Raw genomic sequence first — 16,693 nt, 5'->3', positions numbered from 1 at the left:
TTCCAGTTCTGAGTTGAGAAAAGAGGGGAAAGTGGAAACGATGGATGTAGTTCCAAAGGACTGTCGAGCCTCTGGAACAGTGGCAGCAAGACTGGACAGGACAGGAAACGCGTCTTTGGTGATGCCAATGACTTGAATCAGAATTCACCTCTGAAACACTTCACATAAAGGAATGATGCAGAGAGTTGTTAATCTACAACAAACCGATTTAAACACTTAGCTAAATAAAACTGGATGAGGTTCAAAAAGTCCTGAAATTAAATCATGAGTGATAATTGCATTTAGAGTCTCAAACTTCTAGGAAGAAAAATGAATGCATCTCAAGTGGTTGAATAAGAGCCTTTTAAACTCTGTGCAAGAAGTAAACCCACCTCTAAAAACAAGAAACTGGAATCAGATTAGATTACACCAACTAAAGATGTTAATATATAATTGAGAAGTTCAACTGATAAAGTATGGCCCAAGTAGAAGCGGTGTGCTAGGGTTCAAAGGTTCAATCGTACAACTTAATGTCAGAGAAATGTATACAATATACATCCTGAAACGCTTTTTCTTCACAACCAGCCACAAAAACGCAGGAGTGTTTAGCATTTAGTGTCCTAAAGCGTGAACAACAGTTAAATGTTAGAACCCCAAAGTACCCACCCCACCACCCCACCCGCGAGTAGGCATTCTTGCTCAAATAATTCACTACAGGTTAAATGTAAAAAATACATGAATTGCATACACCGAGACGCAACCACAGGATACGTGTACGCCTCGCTTAAAGTAAAACGCGAGCTAAGACTCACATCTCTCAGCTATTTCGTTTTCCTTTGAATTAGTTTCATATTTAACATCAGCTTCATATACTATGCTCCAGCCTTTCAAAGACAGGCATGCCCAAAGCCTTTTCACCACCCTATCCACCAGTGCTGCTGCTTTCAGGAAACAATGTACTGAAGCCAAAGATCCCTCAGTTCAACTATCGTTTGCATCTTACCATTTACTGCTTATGTCCTATCCCTTTTGACCTCCCAAAATACATTACCTCACTCTTGTCAGAATTAAATTCCATCTGCCAACCCTGCATCCAACTTTCCGAGTGATCTACGCCCCAGAGCAGCCTTAGACAACCTTCCTCACAACACCACAAATGTTATTCACAGCTCCTTAACATCCAAGTCAATAATATCCATAAAACAAACAACTGGGTTTCAGTACAAATCCTTGGCATTCACAAGTGGAAGTGGCACTTCCAATCAGAAAAACATCCTTCCACAAATCTAGCCTTTGCCTCTTGCCCCCTGGCCAATTTTGGGTCCAGTTGGTTAGCTTAACTTGGGTCTGATATGGTTTAACCTTCTGGGCCAGCCTACCATGCAGGATCTTGTTACATGCCTACTTAAGTCCAAATAGACAATATCTACCGTCCTATCTTCACAGATAACCTCTCAACTATAAACAACCAAATTACTGAGTCCCTGCAACTGTTTCCCCTCTCCCACTCTCTTTCTCCACACTTCTGCAGCTTGAGCCAACAAACTGTATACTGTCTTTCCATATATAGTTACACTCCAAAAAATAATTCATTGTTTAAAAAGTACTTTGAGATCCTGAAGCCATGATAAGTCCTTTACAAGTGCAGGTCATTTCTTTCCTCAGAAGTTCAAAGTATATTTATTATCAAAGTATAATGTATGCGGGATACAACCATGAGATTTGTCTCCTTACAGGGAGCGACAAATCAAGAAACCCCGAAGAACTCATGAACAAAACTGACAAACACCCAATGAGCAGAGAGAGAGAGAAACAAATCAGCAAACGATACAGGTAAAGAGCATTTAGAACGAAAGCGAGTCCTCGGTCACGAATCCCAGGACAGCTCCACAGCCTTAGTTCAGCGCAAAGAACATAGACCACAGAACAGTACAGCACAGGAACAGGCCATTCAGCCCACACTGTTGTGCTGCAACAGCTAAAAAGCAAATCAAAAAATTCCAAACACTAATCCCTCCTACCTATACAACATCCATATCCCTTCATCCTCCTTACAGCCATGTGCCTATCCACGTCTCTTAAAAGCCTCTAAAGTATTTGCCTCTACCACCAAACCAGGCATCCACAACTCTGAGTAAAAAAACTTACCCCTCACGTTCCCCTTGAACCTACCCTCTCTCACTTTCAATGCGTGTCCTTTGGTATTAGACATCTCTACCCTGGGAAACAGAGACTCCCTGTCCACTCTATCTCTGCCTCTCATAATCTTACAAACCTCAGACTCCACCACTCCAGAGAAAACAACCCACGTTTATCCAGCCTCTCATGATAGGACATGCCCTCTAAACCAGGCAGCATCCTGGTAAACCTCTTCTGCACCTTCTCCAAAGCCTCAACATCCCTCCTATAGCGAGGTGACCAGAACTGTACGCAATACTCCAGATGTGGCCTAACCAGAGTTTCATAAAGTTGCAACTTAGCCTCCTGACTTTTTAACTCAATACCTTGGCTAATAAAAGCAAGCATTCCATTAGCCTTCTGAACCACCTTACTGACTTGTGTAACCACTTTCAAAAAGCTATCCCAAGATCTCTCTCTGCTCAGCAACACTCTTGAGGATCTTGCCGTTGAAAGTGTACTGTCTCCCCACCTCCACTCCCCCTACCTTCTTGCTCTGACTTCACATTTTGACGAAGGCCCTAGACGTCGACTGTCTATTCTTTTCCATAGATGCTGCCTGACCTACTGAGTTCCTCCAGCACTTGGTGTATTTTGCCCTGGATTTCCGGTATCTGCAGATTTTCTCGTGTTTGCAGTGTACCGTCTCTTTGCCATTTCCCACCAAGGTGCAACCCCTCACATTGATCTGGGCTAAATTCCATCTGCCCATATCTAGAACTGCTCTATATGGTGCTGTATTCTTTGCCAGTCCTCTACACTATCCGCAACTCCGCCAATCTTGGTATCATTGGCAAACTTATACCCCCTCCCATCTATGTTTTCATCCAGAGGCGGAGGAAATGTCGTGGAGCCCCCAGTCACAGAGCCTGGAGCAGGCCCACAGCCTCGGCCTCAGTGCAGTGAAGAGCAGATTAAACAATCTGAGGAAATTTAGAGATTATGGACTGAGGAAGGCCAGGAGGTCCTGAGTTTGAAGGTCCAAGCACAAAGCTGGAGTGTCGTTGTTCAGTCTGATTTCACAAAACTGGTGAGCTCACATCTAGACTTGTAGGTATGAAATAATGAGGTGACATGACGTATGTTTTGATGCAGGAAGTGGCTGTTGGAGAATGTATAAGAACATTATATGTAGAAGTGCGTTGGTAGCAGGAGGACGTATATAGTTTGTAGAAACATAAAGTGACAGGGTATGTGGGAATGCCTAACAATGGATGAGTAATTTTGAAGGCCAACTAGGGCGGCACGGTAGCGTAGTGATTAGCATAAAGCTTTACAGTACCAGCGCCCAGGGTTCAATTCCTGCCACTGCCTGTAAGGAGTTTGTATGTTTCTCCCCATGGCTGCGTGTGTTTCCTCCGGGTGGCCGGGTTTCCTCCCACAGACCGGTTGGTAGGTTAATTGTCATTGTAAAGTGTCACGTGATTAGGCTAGGGTTAAATCAGGGGCTCAAAGGGCCGAAAGGGCCTATTCCACACGGTATCTCAATTTAAAACAAACTCGGCATATTGAGCCATTATGAAGTGTGGCTCAGATCAGAGAACGATGGTCCCCTGAGACAGGAATGAGAGATAATCTCCCCCAACCATAAACACAAGAAACTCTCTTCAGAATTGAGACAAGCAATCTGCATGCTGCATTATACGCAGACTCTACACGCATGAACAATAAAACTCCAGTGAAGGATGTTATAGGTGCTGTGTGCCCCAACTAGTACATAAAAACATTCACAGGCAGGCAACCTTTGACTGCTGAAGCCCTGGGGACTACTGCAGAATGGCTACAGATCATAAACAAGACAGTGGCTTGTCAGTTCGACTTGCAGAATGATAGATGAAAAGAGGGTTGATAAGACAGCTTGGATAATTCATTTTACCAATTTAATGGACTTTCTAGACTGATAAAACAAAGGATGAGATGTATTTGTGGAGCAAAAAAAAAAGTGGCTGAATTAATAGAAGAATATAATTAAACAATTACTTGAACCAAAGCAGAAAGGCAGGTCATCAATGTAATATTTCAGTTGAAGGATGTTGCTAATAACACCCCACATTACTGTCCCATAATGTCAGCCTAAAGCACATACTCAATCCTCAGTGGAGCTGTAACCCTTTAGCACTATAAGCAAGGGTGATACCTTGCCAGCACAGCCTTACTGTTAGTGTCACTGCACATTAAGATATTACAGGGTGTATAAAACATACCATCATTCAAGAGAAGTGATAAACAGCCTTGGTCTATGAGATATAATTACAGTACTGTGCAGAAGTACTGTAATTTTATATATAATATGAGCGATGATAAACTTGGTTTGGATATAGGTCTGAATTTTGGACTGAAGAGTGGGAAGGGGGCAGGGAGAGGGAAATCACGGTTGGGAAAGGGGAGGGGAGTGGGAAGCACCAGAGAGACATTCTGTAATGATCAATAAACTGATTGTTTGGAATCAAATGGCCTTGCCTGGTGTCTCAGGGCTGGGTGTGTCTACACCCACGCCACACACCACCCCGGCCCTCCTTCTCTGCCCCCTGTTCCACACCCCTCCCACAGTGCTCCACCCTCACCATTCCCAACATCCTCTGCTCCCACCAGATTTACAAACTTGCTTTCCGCTCCACGTTGACAAATTTCAGTTGAAGGATGCCTCTAGTAATGGAGCTCCCCACATTACTGCCCCATAATGTCAGCCCAAAGCACATTCTCAATCCTCAGTGGAGCTGTAACCCTTTACCACTTTAGTACTCTGCTAAACTCTTAGGCATCCTAGCTCTATATGTGACCAAGACTTTTGCACAGCACTGTAAATGTGCCTTTAAAAAAAACAAATCTGAAGATTTTCTAGACTCTCTAAAACCCAATTTCATCTAGAAATAGTGTCCATGATTTGTATTGCATCCTCAATCTCCGGTGTCCTCAGGAGAGCGTGCAGACTTACCAGACTCTGTCCTGGCGAAGTGGTAAGCAAGTGAATAGTCTCCAAGCAGGCTCGCTGATTCACCAACTCCTCAGGACTTTCCATGACCATCCGTTCACAGAAACTAGAGAGCTCTCTGCACTAAATCAGAAAGGAATGTAGATAAGACCAAGCAGAACCAATTACACAGCAACGTTACCTTATTCGCAACGGGGGGGGGGGGGGGGGGGGGTGGAACAGAATGCAAAGTACCACCACCTAGAAATGACCCTTAGTCAGCTACAGCAGGAAAATTATTATCAGAGTACATACATATCACCATTTACTCCCCGAGATTCCTTTTCTTGAGGGCATTCATAGTAAATACAAAGAAACTCAATAGAATCAATGAAAAACCTCACACCACAAGATGGACAAACAATGTGCAAAAGATATCAAACTGCAAATACAAAGATTTTGCAAACCCCAAATAATAATATTAAATAAAAAAATCAATAAATATCAAGAATGTGAGATGAAGAGTCCTTGCAACTGAGTCCATAGGTTATGTGAACAGTTCAGTGTTGGGATGAGTGAAGTTATCCCCTTTTGTTCAAAGGCCTGATAGTTGAGGGGTAATAACTGTTCCTGAATCTGGGGGTGTGAGCCTTGAGGCTCCTGCACCTCCCTCCTGATGGCAGCAGTGAGAAGAGAACATGGCCTAGATGGTGGGAGTCCTTGATGATGGGTGCTGCTTCTTCTAGATGGGCTCAATGGTTGGAAGAGCTTCACCCGTGATGGGCTTGGCCGTATCCACTGTTTTCTGTGCTCTTCCGTTCGAGGGCATTCGTACTCTGACTCACAAAAGCAGTTCCACTGCACATCTTGCCCTGCCAACTAACGATGAGTCACTATTGCAAACAACTCCTGAAAAGGTACAATGCTGTGGTTGTGTAATTCTTGACAAACTCTACAAAACGGCAATCAGCTTGGAAGGTCAGAACATTCTCCAGCATCCTGATTTTAGTGGGGAGGGGACAAACAAAATGGAAGTGTTTTCTACAGCCGAATCTCCTCAAGGCATAGTTCAAATTATTCCCGAGTGGGACTTAATTATCAGCTCACTGCCCCTCAGGAACACTGTAGGTTAATGTTGGTATTTAGTATTCTCAGCACAGAAACTGTTCTTGTGCTGGCCATTGGTCTGAGGCAGTTTCTAGACTGGGAGCTGAACCTGCAATATTAGTTTTTCAAATAATGCTCTTGTTCTTTTACCATCCCAAGACACAAATAGGACATGGGTTCGCCAACTCATCTGAAATATCAATCTCACACAGACTATTGCTGCTGCTGTTGTTATCCTTGTATGATACGCCCTCTCATCCATCCAATAATAGTGTTCCACAAAAATCGAAGAACTGTACTCAATCCTTTATCAGCAACTAGCAAAACAAACAAACTTGAAGTGATGCAATTAAGCATAATTATGCGGTCAACAAAAGATATATAACGCCCGGCGGTCCCCAGAACGAAAGTGCCAGAGCAAAGCACGAATATGCAACTTATTCCCTTCACTTTTACCATGCGCCCACCCACGTGACTAACTACCACAATAAACACAGAACACAATGCAGATAGAGAAAAGATGCACGGCTCCTACAACCTTCTGACTCAAGGGCATTCAGATGATACTCGGTTTCATGATAGTGTGGCAAGGAGGAGATAATTAGTTCATACTTACAATGCTGAGTATCCAGTTTTCTTTCTCTGTCTGGCTGTATTCCTAAACAATAGATATCAAGTTTAAGGATTTTAATGACATTTAGATAATAATTCAGCTAATAGGGGCTCAGAAATCATGTTATAACTAAAATGTTAACTTGGCAAAGTGTCAATCTGTTAAGAGAAGCATACATCTGGGACTTTAAAATATAATAGATTCCTCAGAGGGTATTAATATGTTGCACATCAGTGTGTGATAAGGGTATGATTTAAGCTGTGGCGAGAACACAGCATTAGAAATATTGCCATTGTCTCTAGGATTAGGGAAGGGGATTGCTACTGATCCTCAGTGGATTCTCCTGGCATGTGTAACTATCCGGACTTTGGGCAGCTCGAGGCTCAGGTACGGTGCTCTCCACAATGGAACACTCACACATGCACGCAGGCAAAGACGAGAAAGCAACCGAGAACTGTGAAGTAATGGCTGAGCAATAGCTTGTGATGGGGTAGGAAGCAGGGGAATAAATAACCAATGGAAACACAGAGGGCATTTGTATAGCATACAGGGCAGATGGTCTGAAGGCCCTGTCTGACATGGAAGTATTTTATAACTATTATGGAATTGTGGCTTAAAAAGGGGGCAGGAATGTCAGTTTAATGCTCCCAAGAGGTTTTTCACATGAAATAATTACTACAGGGCCAAAAGATAACACGTTCATCAGGAATGATTGTCAAATCCACAATGCTCTCTGTGCCACACTGAAGACTGCACTTTCGTGCACCCACGCTAAGCTCATCAATTTCAACAACTTTCTTCCGGCTTCAACCCTGCCCTTAAATTCACTTGGTCGATTTCCGACGCCTCTCTCCCCTTTCTGGATCCCTCTGTCTCCATCTCTGGAGACAAACTGTCTACTGACATCTTTTATAAACCTACTCATTCCTACGGCTATCCTGACTATACCTGTTTCTTGTGAAAATGCACTTTTTCAGTCTCTTTGTCTCCACTGCATCTATCCCCTGGACGAGGCTTTCCTTTCCAGGACATCAGAGATGTCCTCCTCCTTCAAGGGATAGGGTTTCCCTTCCTCCATCACTGGCACGGCCCTCACCCACATCTCCTCGATTTACCGGATATCTGACTTCACCCTGCTGTCTTAACAGGGATAGAGTTCTTGTCCTCACCTACCACCCCACGAGCCTCCACATCCAGCACATCATTCTCCACAACTTCTGGCATCTTCGAAGAAAATCTCAAAGATGTTTTATAAATCATAAGGAGCAGAAAGATAACTAAAGAAATTGCAAAGCCAATTGAAGATGAACTGTGCAGTGACAGAGGATACAAATACAAATCCTATTTTAATACTTCGCAGACGAGTTTATGAAGGGAAGGATTGACACTGTTGTAGTTAAGGGGGAGGTATATGAAATGTAAGCTGGAATAACCTTACTAAATAAGGAGCTATCAAGGTTTGAGAGTCTTTAAAAGCAGATGAATGAATTATCAAGGCCTGGATGTACTATAAGCAGCTTTTAAAAAGAAATAAAGGAAGAAAATTGCAATGGTTTGTCGATAATTATGCAATCTTCCTTGACTAAAGGAGTATACCAGAGGTTTGGAGGAATGCAAATGTAACTTTATTTTAAAAGGGAGGAAGAGATAAACCAATAATTTACAAGCCACTTGCTTTAATTTCAGTTGTACACAGGTTATTAGAGATAATTCCATCAACCAACAAAAATCTTAATTTAGAACAGGGGTTCCCAGCCTGCATCCACGGCCCCCTCGGTTAACAGTAAAAAAAAGTTGGGAACCCCAGATTTAGAAAGATACAGTTTCGTCAGGACGGTCTGCGTCAAATTGTTAAGACACGTACACTTGTTGAGGTGATTACAAGGAGGTTTGATGAAGGTTTGATGTAGTCTATGTGCATTTCAACAAGTTTTGATAATACCACATGGAGACAACATCAAGATTTGCAAGGATTTCTGTCCATATAAAATTGTGAGCCACTTCTGGATGCAAGGGAGTATAAATAAACAAAACATTAAAGTTATTGCAAACCCTGACTTGGGAATTCATCAGCTTCATAACACCCCACTCGAGGGTGGCGTCTGATTTTCACTGAACCATATGTAAATAAATCTCACTCTGCTTACAATATCACTATGCAAATGCTCTCCTGAAGGGCTGATGTGTTGAAATGAGAAAAGGTGAAAAAAAAATTACAAAAGTGCTAAAAAAAAAACCTTCAGATTTCATAGCACTTGTTTGTCAACGTCTCGCACGGGTACGTTTAAGTGGAGGCTTGCTAAGTATACGGGGTAGGAACAGAAAACCATGCCGACAGGGTGAGATGAAGCTCAAAACAGTGTATTAACACAGACCTTTCGGAAACTAAAATAAACCTGTTAGTGCTGTATGGCCAGTTTCCTACATGTAAGCTTCTCTGCGGTTCTATGACACTCTGTGATATTTATTGAGATACGGTGCGGGAATAGGCCATTCCAGACCTGCTGCCCAGCAACCTCCCATTTAGCCCAATCAAAGGTTCAAAGGTTCATTTTATTGTCAAAGCATGCATGTACAACACAACTCTGATATTTGTCTTCACCATGAAATACAGAAAGATCATGGGAGTTGCTGAAATAGTGGGACAATTAACCTGTCAACCAGTATGTCTTTAGACTTTGGGAGGAAACCCACGCGGTCACGGGGAAAATGACAAACTGCTTACAGACAGTGGTGAGACGGACAAACCTTATGGATAGTTTTTGTCAGCTCCACACATAGCCTGATGATCTCCTTCTTCATTTCAGTGTAATTTATGATACATATAAATGGGTACCTAGTTTGGCAGAGGAGAAGTATGGTTAGAAATTCTCCACAACTGGTGAACCACCATCACCAATGCCCTTTGCTTCAACTCCACACGCATCAACTTATTCAATACTTGCACCCAACCGGGGACACGCACGGATGGACGCACGCACGCGCACACGCGTACACACACACACACACACACACGCAGTGCTGGAGGAACTCAGGAGGTTAGGCTGCACCTATGGAAATGAATAAACAGTCAATGTTTCAGGCTGAGTCCCTTCTTCAGGACTGAGAAGGAAGTGGGGGTGGGGGGGTGGGGGGGAAGAATCCAGAATAATAAGGTGTGAGGGGAGGGAAAGGAGGTTAGTAAGGTGACAGGTGAAGCCAGGTGGGTGGGAAAGGTAAAGGGCTGAAGAGGAAGGAATCTGATAGGAGAGGAGAGTGGACCACAGTTGAAAGGGAAGGCGGGGGAGACCCAGCCCAGTGGGAAATGATAGGCAGGCGAATAGAGGTAAAAGGTCAGAGTGGAGAATAGGGGAAGAATGGAAGGGGAGAAATATTTTTACCAGGAGGAGACTTTAATATCTTCTATGTCAACCAAAACTCACACGATGGGGTTGCTCTTCCTTGCTAATGCAAATCGCTTCAGTTTCACATTTCTTTCTCTGCATGTAATCTTTCTACGCAAACCTTCTACTTCATTCTGTCACTGGCTCAGCAATTACTTTATGCTTTCCTTCAGAGGATCTTTTCCCATTAAAACACCTGATGTAAGTGCAATTTATGTGTTGAATGTTTGTTCAGTATCCTGTTAACTACACAGTAATGTGCCCGAGTGAAAAAAACCGAACAAATCCAAAATAAAAACAATAAAAGCTGGAAAAACTCAGCTTGTCATTACATAGGTTATGCAAGTTTAGCAATACCTTGCATAGATGCCATCATCATTATATGCCGTGTCTGTGATGTGGGTGATCATGGTCTTTGATCATGGAAAATTTTTCTACAGATATGGTTTGCCATTGCCTTCTTCTGGACAGTGTCTTTAAAAAACGCGTGACCCCAGCCATTATCAATACCCTTCAGAGATCGTCTACCTTGTGTCTGTGGTCACATATCCAGGACTTGTGATATGCATCAGGTGCTCAAACGACCATCCACCACCTGCTCCTATGGTTTCACATGACCCTGATCGGGTGGCTAAGCAGGTGCCCAAGGGTGAATTTCAGGGCTAGTGGAGGGAAGGAGTGCCTTACACCTGCTGTGATAGAAACACATGTCCACTCCGGCACCCAGTTACATAGACAAGGACATTAATCTTTCCTCAGCTGCCCATTATTTCAATAAGAGTGTATTTCAATCTGTATTGCCCACGTGATAACAACCTGCGTTTTTGCAGCCGCAACGCGAGCCCCAACATTCTCTGCTTCCCAGATTCATTTACATTAAAACATAAACGGCTGGAAATAATCAGCAGGTAAGGCTACACCTATGCAAAGAGAAACAAATTGAGTCTTTGTTCCAAACCACGAGATCTGTTGCTCTTCTTACAGATGTAGCCAAACCCTCTGACTGAATCAGATTGGTTATTACTGTCTTATGTGATACAATTCTTTTGTGGCAGTGGCATTTACTGTTTTTATTTTGAAAATGGGCAGAAAAACGGCGGATGGAATTTGAGCAGGTGAGTGCAATGTGTTGCGCTTCAGTCGGACCAAGCAGTATAGGTCTTTTACAATGAACAGTAGGGCACTGTGGAGTGCGGTGGACAAGGGGATCGGGGAATACAGGTCCATAATTTCTTAAAAGTGGCATCACAGGTAGGTAGGGCTATAAAGGCACATTGGCCTTCATAAACCAAAGCACTGCGTACAGGAGATGGAATGTTATGCTGAAGTTGTATAAGGTGAAGACTAATTTGGAGTATAGTCACAGGAAAAATGTAAACAAGGTTGAAAGAGTACAGAGAAAATTTACAAGGATGTTGTTGGGTGTGGAGGACCTGAGTTATAAGGAAAGATCGAATTGTCTAGGACATTATTCCTTGGAATGTAGAAAATTGAGGGAAGATTTGACAGAAGTTTACAAAATTACGAGGAACATAGATGAGATAAATGCAAGCAGGCTTTTTCCACTGGTCATGGATTAAAGGTGAAAGGTGAAAAGTTTAAGTGGAAGATGGCGGGGGGGGGGGGAACTTCTTCACTCAGAGGGTGGTGAGAGTGTAGAATGAGCTGCCAACACAAGTGGTGCACGCGAGCTTGATTTCATCGTTCAGGATAAGTTTGGATAGGTACACGGATGGTAGGGGTATGGAGGGCTATGGTCCCAGTGCAGGTCGATGGGAGTAGCAGTTCAAATGGTTCGGTACTACTGGATGGGTCAAAAGACCTGCTTCTGAGCTGTACTCTTCCACGACTCTATTTCCAGCATCTGCAGTTGTTTTGATTTTCATTTACTGCAAGGAATCTAAACTGGTGCAAATAATTATTTCCTTCTTTATACCAATAAAGCATTTAATGTTTGACAGTTAACACACAATAGAAGGGAAAAAATGAGATTTAAAGACAAGGGCTTCATTTTGTTGGCTAAAGAAATAATCTGAAGTATTAATTAACATGAGCAGTTTCAAGTTCCTGGGGTATCAACATCTCTGATGATCTATCCTGGGCCCAACATATTGGCGCCATTTCAAAGAAAGCAAAGCTATGGCTATACTTCACTAGGAGCTTGAAGAGATTTGGTACATCAAAGATCCCAACAAATTTCTACAGATGTACCACACAGAACATTCTAACTGGTTGCATCACCATCTGGTATGAAGGGGCTACTGCACACAATTGGAAAAAATGCTGCAGAAAGTTGAAAACTAGTCAGCTTCATCATGGGCACTAGGCCCCCAGCATTGAGGACTTCTTGAAAAGATGATGCCTCAAAAAGGGTTGCATCCATCATTAAGGACCCCCATCTCCCAGGACATGCCCTCCTCTTATTACTACCATCAGAGAAGAGGTACAACAGCCTAAAGACACACGCTCAATGTTTTAGGAATAGCTTTTTCCCATCTACCATCAGATTTCTGAGTGGACAGCACACCAGCCCATGAACACTACCTCACTAAATTTGCTCTCTTTTGCACTAATTATTGAGTTTATTTTTAAACATGTTTCTTATTGTCAAATTTTTGATGTATTTCACAGTAACGCTGCCTCAAAACGACAAATTTCAGAGTATATGTCACTGATATTACATGTGATGTTGAGTACCTGTTCAGCCAGGAGAAAATAGCTTTGGTGATTTGCAGAAGGTCAATAACGGAACTGAGGAGGTCTCCAGACGCTCTCTGTGGACTGGGGGTGACTTTCCTCCGACTGATAATGAAGGATTGAAGGGTTCCAGAGACGGCTCTCAGCTTCTCCATTAGAACCTTCAGATTCTCTGTCTCAAGGTCATAGGTCTGAAAGTGAAGGCAAAATTATTCACTGGGAAGACAGCCATTTATAAACCCCGCTTCACTTCAGAATCTACTAACCACACAATAACCTTGGTCCCTTACAAACTGTTGGATCATAATTAATTGAGCTGATGAACAAAAAGTCAGGATCGTAGCTCCTACTCATTAATGTTGCATAAGTGGTTAGAACAAAGATGGAACGTTTAATCTGGAACATCTTATTATTACGTGCCAATCATTATACTTACTGAGAGAGTTCTCCACCTGACTGCAATTTACATGCCACCAAAAGGTAAGTGTCCAACGAGTACTTGGTGCATTGAGTGCGATGATTAACAAACAAGAAACAGCCTACCCTCATGTCTTTCACATCCTTGATGAGGACTTCATTCAGGCGAGCTTGAAGAAATCTCTGCCCAACTACAATCAGCAAATCTTTTGCAGCACCAGAGGACCCAATACATTCGCCAGCTGCTACACTACCATTGAGAATGCCTGCTGTTCCTTCCCTCGTAATTACTTCTGGAAGTCTGACCATCTGACTGCTCTCCTCCTATCTGCATACAGGCAGGGACTAAAGAGCAAGGCGCCAGAGGCAAGGACAACAAAGAAGTGGGGCTCAGGGGGCAGGGCCATGTTGAAGTAGTTATCAGAAGACCTGAATGAATACACGATAGTTGTCAAAGACTTTATAAAGACACTCGTGTGCGAGTGTGGCCCCACCAAATCATTAGAGTCTTCCCCAACCAGAAGACCTGGATGAACCAAGAGATTCACAATTTGCCATGGGCTAGATCAGCGGCATTCAAGACTGGCAACTCCGGAAAGTACAACAGGTCCAGGTATGACCTCCAGAAAGCCATCTCACATGCAAAGTTGCAATTCTGTACTAAACTTGAAACACAGAAGGATGCTCTACAGCGTACCTGGTCAGGTACTGAAGACCTGAGCTAATCAACTAGCTGGATTGTTCATGGACATTTTCAACATTTCGCTTCGGCAGTCTGAGGTGCCCACCTGCTTTGAGAAGGCTTCAATCATACCAGTGCCCAAGAAGAACGTGGTAACCTGCCTCAATGACTATCATCTAGTAGCACGTACATCCACTGTGATTAAGTGTTTTGACATATTGGTCATGAAGCATATCAACTCCTGTCTGAGGTGTTACCTATTGCTGCAACAATTTGCCTACCATCACAACAACAGATGTAATTTCATTAGCCCTTCACTCAGCTCTGGAGTAGCTGGCCAATGAGGATGTAAACGTCAAGATTGCATCACCTCTTCATTCACACTCAGCATTCAACACCATCATCCCCTCAAATTACCAAGCCTCGATATCTGCCAGTGCAAGTGGATCCTCAGTTTCCTCATTTGCAGACACCAGTCAGTTTGGATTGGCAACAACATCTCCTCCACACTCACTGCCAGGACTGTGTGCATAGCCCCCTATTCTACTTGTCTTCTACCTATGACTGTGATATTCAGTACAGCTCCAATGCCATATTTAAATTTGTTGACAACACCACTGTTGTTGGCCGAATCAAAAGACATGATGAATTGACATACAGAAGAAGGGAGATTGAATGGTGTCCGAACAACAGCCTCTCACTCAACATCAGCAAAACCAAACAGCTGATTACTGACTTCAGGAGGAAGAAACAGGATGTCCATGAGCCGGTCCTCTTCCAGAGATCAGAGGTGAAGAGGGTCAATGACTTTAAATTCCTTGCTATTATTATATCAGAGGATCACTCCTGGAACTAGGGCATAAATGCCATCACAAAGAAGACACAACAGCAATTCTACTTCCTTAGAAGTTTGCATAGATTTAGCATGTCACCAAAAGCTGACAAATCTTCATAGATGTGCGGTGAAGAGTATTGTAACTGGTTGCATCATAGGCTGGTCTGGAAAATCCAATGGCCAGAACAGAAAAGGCTACAGAAAGCATTGTCCATCATCAAGAGCACCCACCATCCAAGCAATACTCCCCTCACTGCTGCCATCAGGAAGGAGGTACAGAAGCTTTAGGTCCCACACCTCCAGGGTCAGGAAGAGTTATTACCCCACAACCATCAAGTTCTTGAACTGGCTTGGATAACTTCGCTCACCACAACACCGAACTGAATCTGCACCTACAGACTCACATTCGAGGACTTTAGAACTCACATTCTCTGTACTTCTTTACTTGCACAGTTCATCATCTTTTGCACACTGGCTGTTTGCCAGATTTGGTTTATGTATAGATTTTCATAAATTTTATTGTATTTTTTACATTTCCTGTAAATGCCGGCAAGAGAACTAATCTCAAAGTAGTATATGGTAACATATATGTACTTTAACAAATTTTACTTTGACTTTAAACAGTACAGCACAGGAACTGTCCATCGGCCCCCAATACTGTGCTGAACTATTTACATTTGCTATCAAATGCCCATTTGAACTAATCCTTCCTGCCTACTCTATGTCCACATCCCTTCACTTCCTGCAAATCATTGTCTTGAATGCCTCTATCATATTTGTATCCATAGCACATTCCAGGCACCCACCACTTTGTGTTTAAAAACAAACTTGCCCTACATGTGTCCCTTTGAACTTGGACGCATGTCCTTTGACATTAGACATTTCAACCTTGGGAAAAATATACAGTGCAGAATAGGCCCTTCTGGTACTTTGAGCCACTCCACCCAGCAAACCACCCACTTAACCCTAGCCTAGTCATGGGACAATTTACAATGACCAATTAACTTACTAACCGGTTCGTCTTTGGACTGTGGGAGGAAACCGGAGGAAACTCACGCAGTCACGGGGAGGACACGGAAACTCCTTACAGGCAGCAGCACTGTCCATCTATTCTAGCTATGCCTCTGATAATCTAAATCTCCCCTCATCCTCAGCCACTCCAGAGAAAACAAACCAAGTTTGTCCAACCTCGACTTGAAGCACATGCCCTCTAATCCCAGCAGCATCCTGATGAACATCTTCTGCATGTTCTCCAAGGCCGCAACATCCTTCCTATGGTGGGGCAACCAGAGCTAAATGCAATCTAACCAGAGTTTTATAAATCTGCAACACAATTTTCTGACTCTTGAACTCTGTAGCTTGACTAATAAAGGCAAGCATGGCCAAATAGTTTCTTTACAATCCTAGTGACCAATGTAGTCACTTTCAGGAAACTATGGGCATGGAGCCCAAGATCTCTCTACACATCAACACTGTTAAGGGTTTGCCATTAACAATATACTGCTTCTGGACAGTTCACCTGGTTAGCATGTAAACTGGGAACATAAATTTGGATAATATACTAACTCTTCATTTCAAGTTCTTGATATTTATTGCTTATTTATTATTAGTATTTCCTGTTTTTCTACTTGCACAGTTTGTTTCCTTCTGCACTCTGGTTGATCACCCTAGTTGGGTGGTCTTCCATTGATTCTGTTATGGTTACTAGTCTAGAGATTTGAGTATGCCCATAACAAAATGAATGTGGTGACATTTATACGTACTTTGATAATTAATGTCACTGGAGCTCTTGGGATGACATAATATATATTCCCTCTGCCTCTGGTGGAGAAAAATGTCCATTTAAAAGAAATCAACAAATCTACATTCACCCCTTATTTGATAATGGTTT

At 42.9% G+C, this 16,693-nt stretch overlaps 1 protein-coding gene across 3 annotated transcripts in view; it reads right to left on the bottom strand.

The window, feature by feature from the left end:
* Nucleotides 1–16,693, bottom strand: part of cnksr1 (connector enhancer of kinase suppressor of Ras 1) — a 115,398-nt gene that overhangs the window by 64,792 nt on the left and 33,913 nt on the right. For all 3 annotated transcript variants that reach the window (XM_073034459.1, XM_073034460.1, XM_073034461.1), the window contains 4 exons: nt 12,869–13,059; nt 9,537–9,624; nt 6,792–6,833; nt 5,093–5,212 (listed from right to left, as the gene is read on the bottom strand). In XM_073034459.1, coding sequence (XP_072890560.1) covers nt 5,093–5,212; nt 6,792–6,833; nt 9,537–9,624; nt 12,869–13,059 — 441 coding nt within the window. The remainder of the gene's footprint in view (nt 1–5,092; nt 5,213–6,791; nt 6,834–9,536; nt 9,625–12,868; nt 13,060–16,693) is intronic.

The sequence above is a fragment of the Hemitrygon akajei genome, chromosome 32 (genome assembly GCF_048418815.1).
Source record: "Hemitrygon akajei chromosome 32, sHemAka1.3, whole genome shotgun sequence".
Classification (NCBI taxonomy): Eukaryota; Metazoa; Chordata; class Chondrichthyes; order Myliobatiformes; family Dasyatidae; genus Hemitrygon; species Hemitrygon akajei.
The sequence above is the reverse complement of the archived record's forward strand: the minus strand, read 5'-3'. Positions and strand labels throughout refer to the sequence as shown.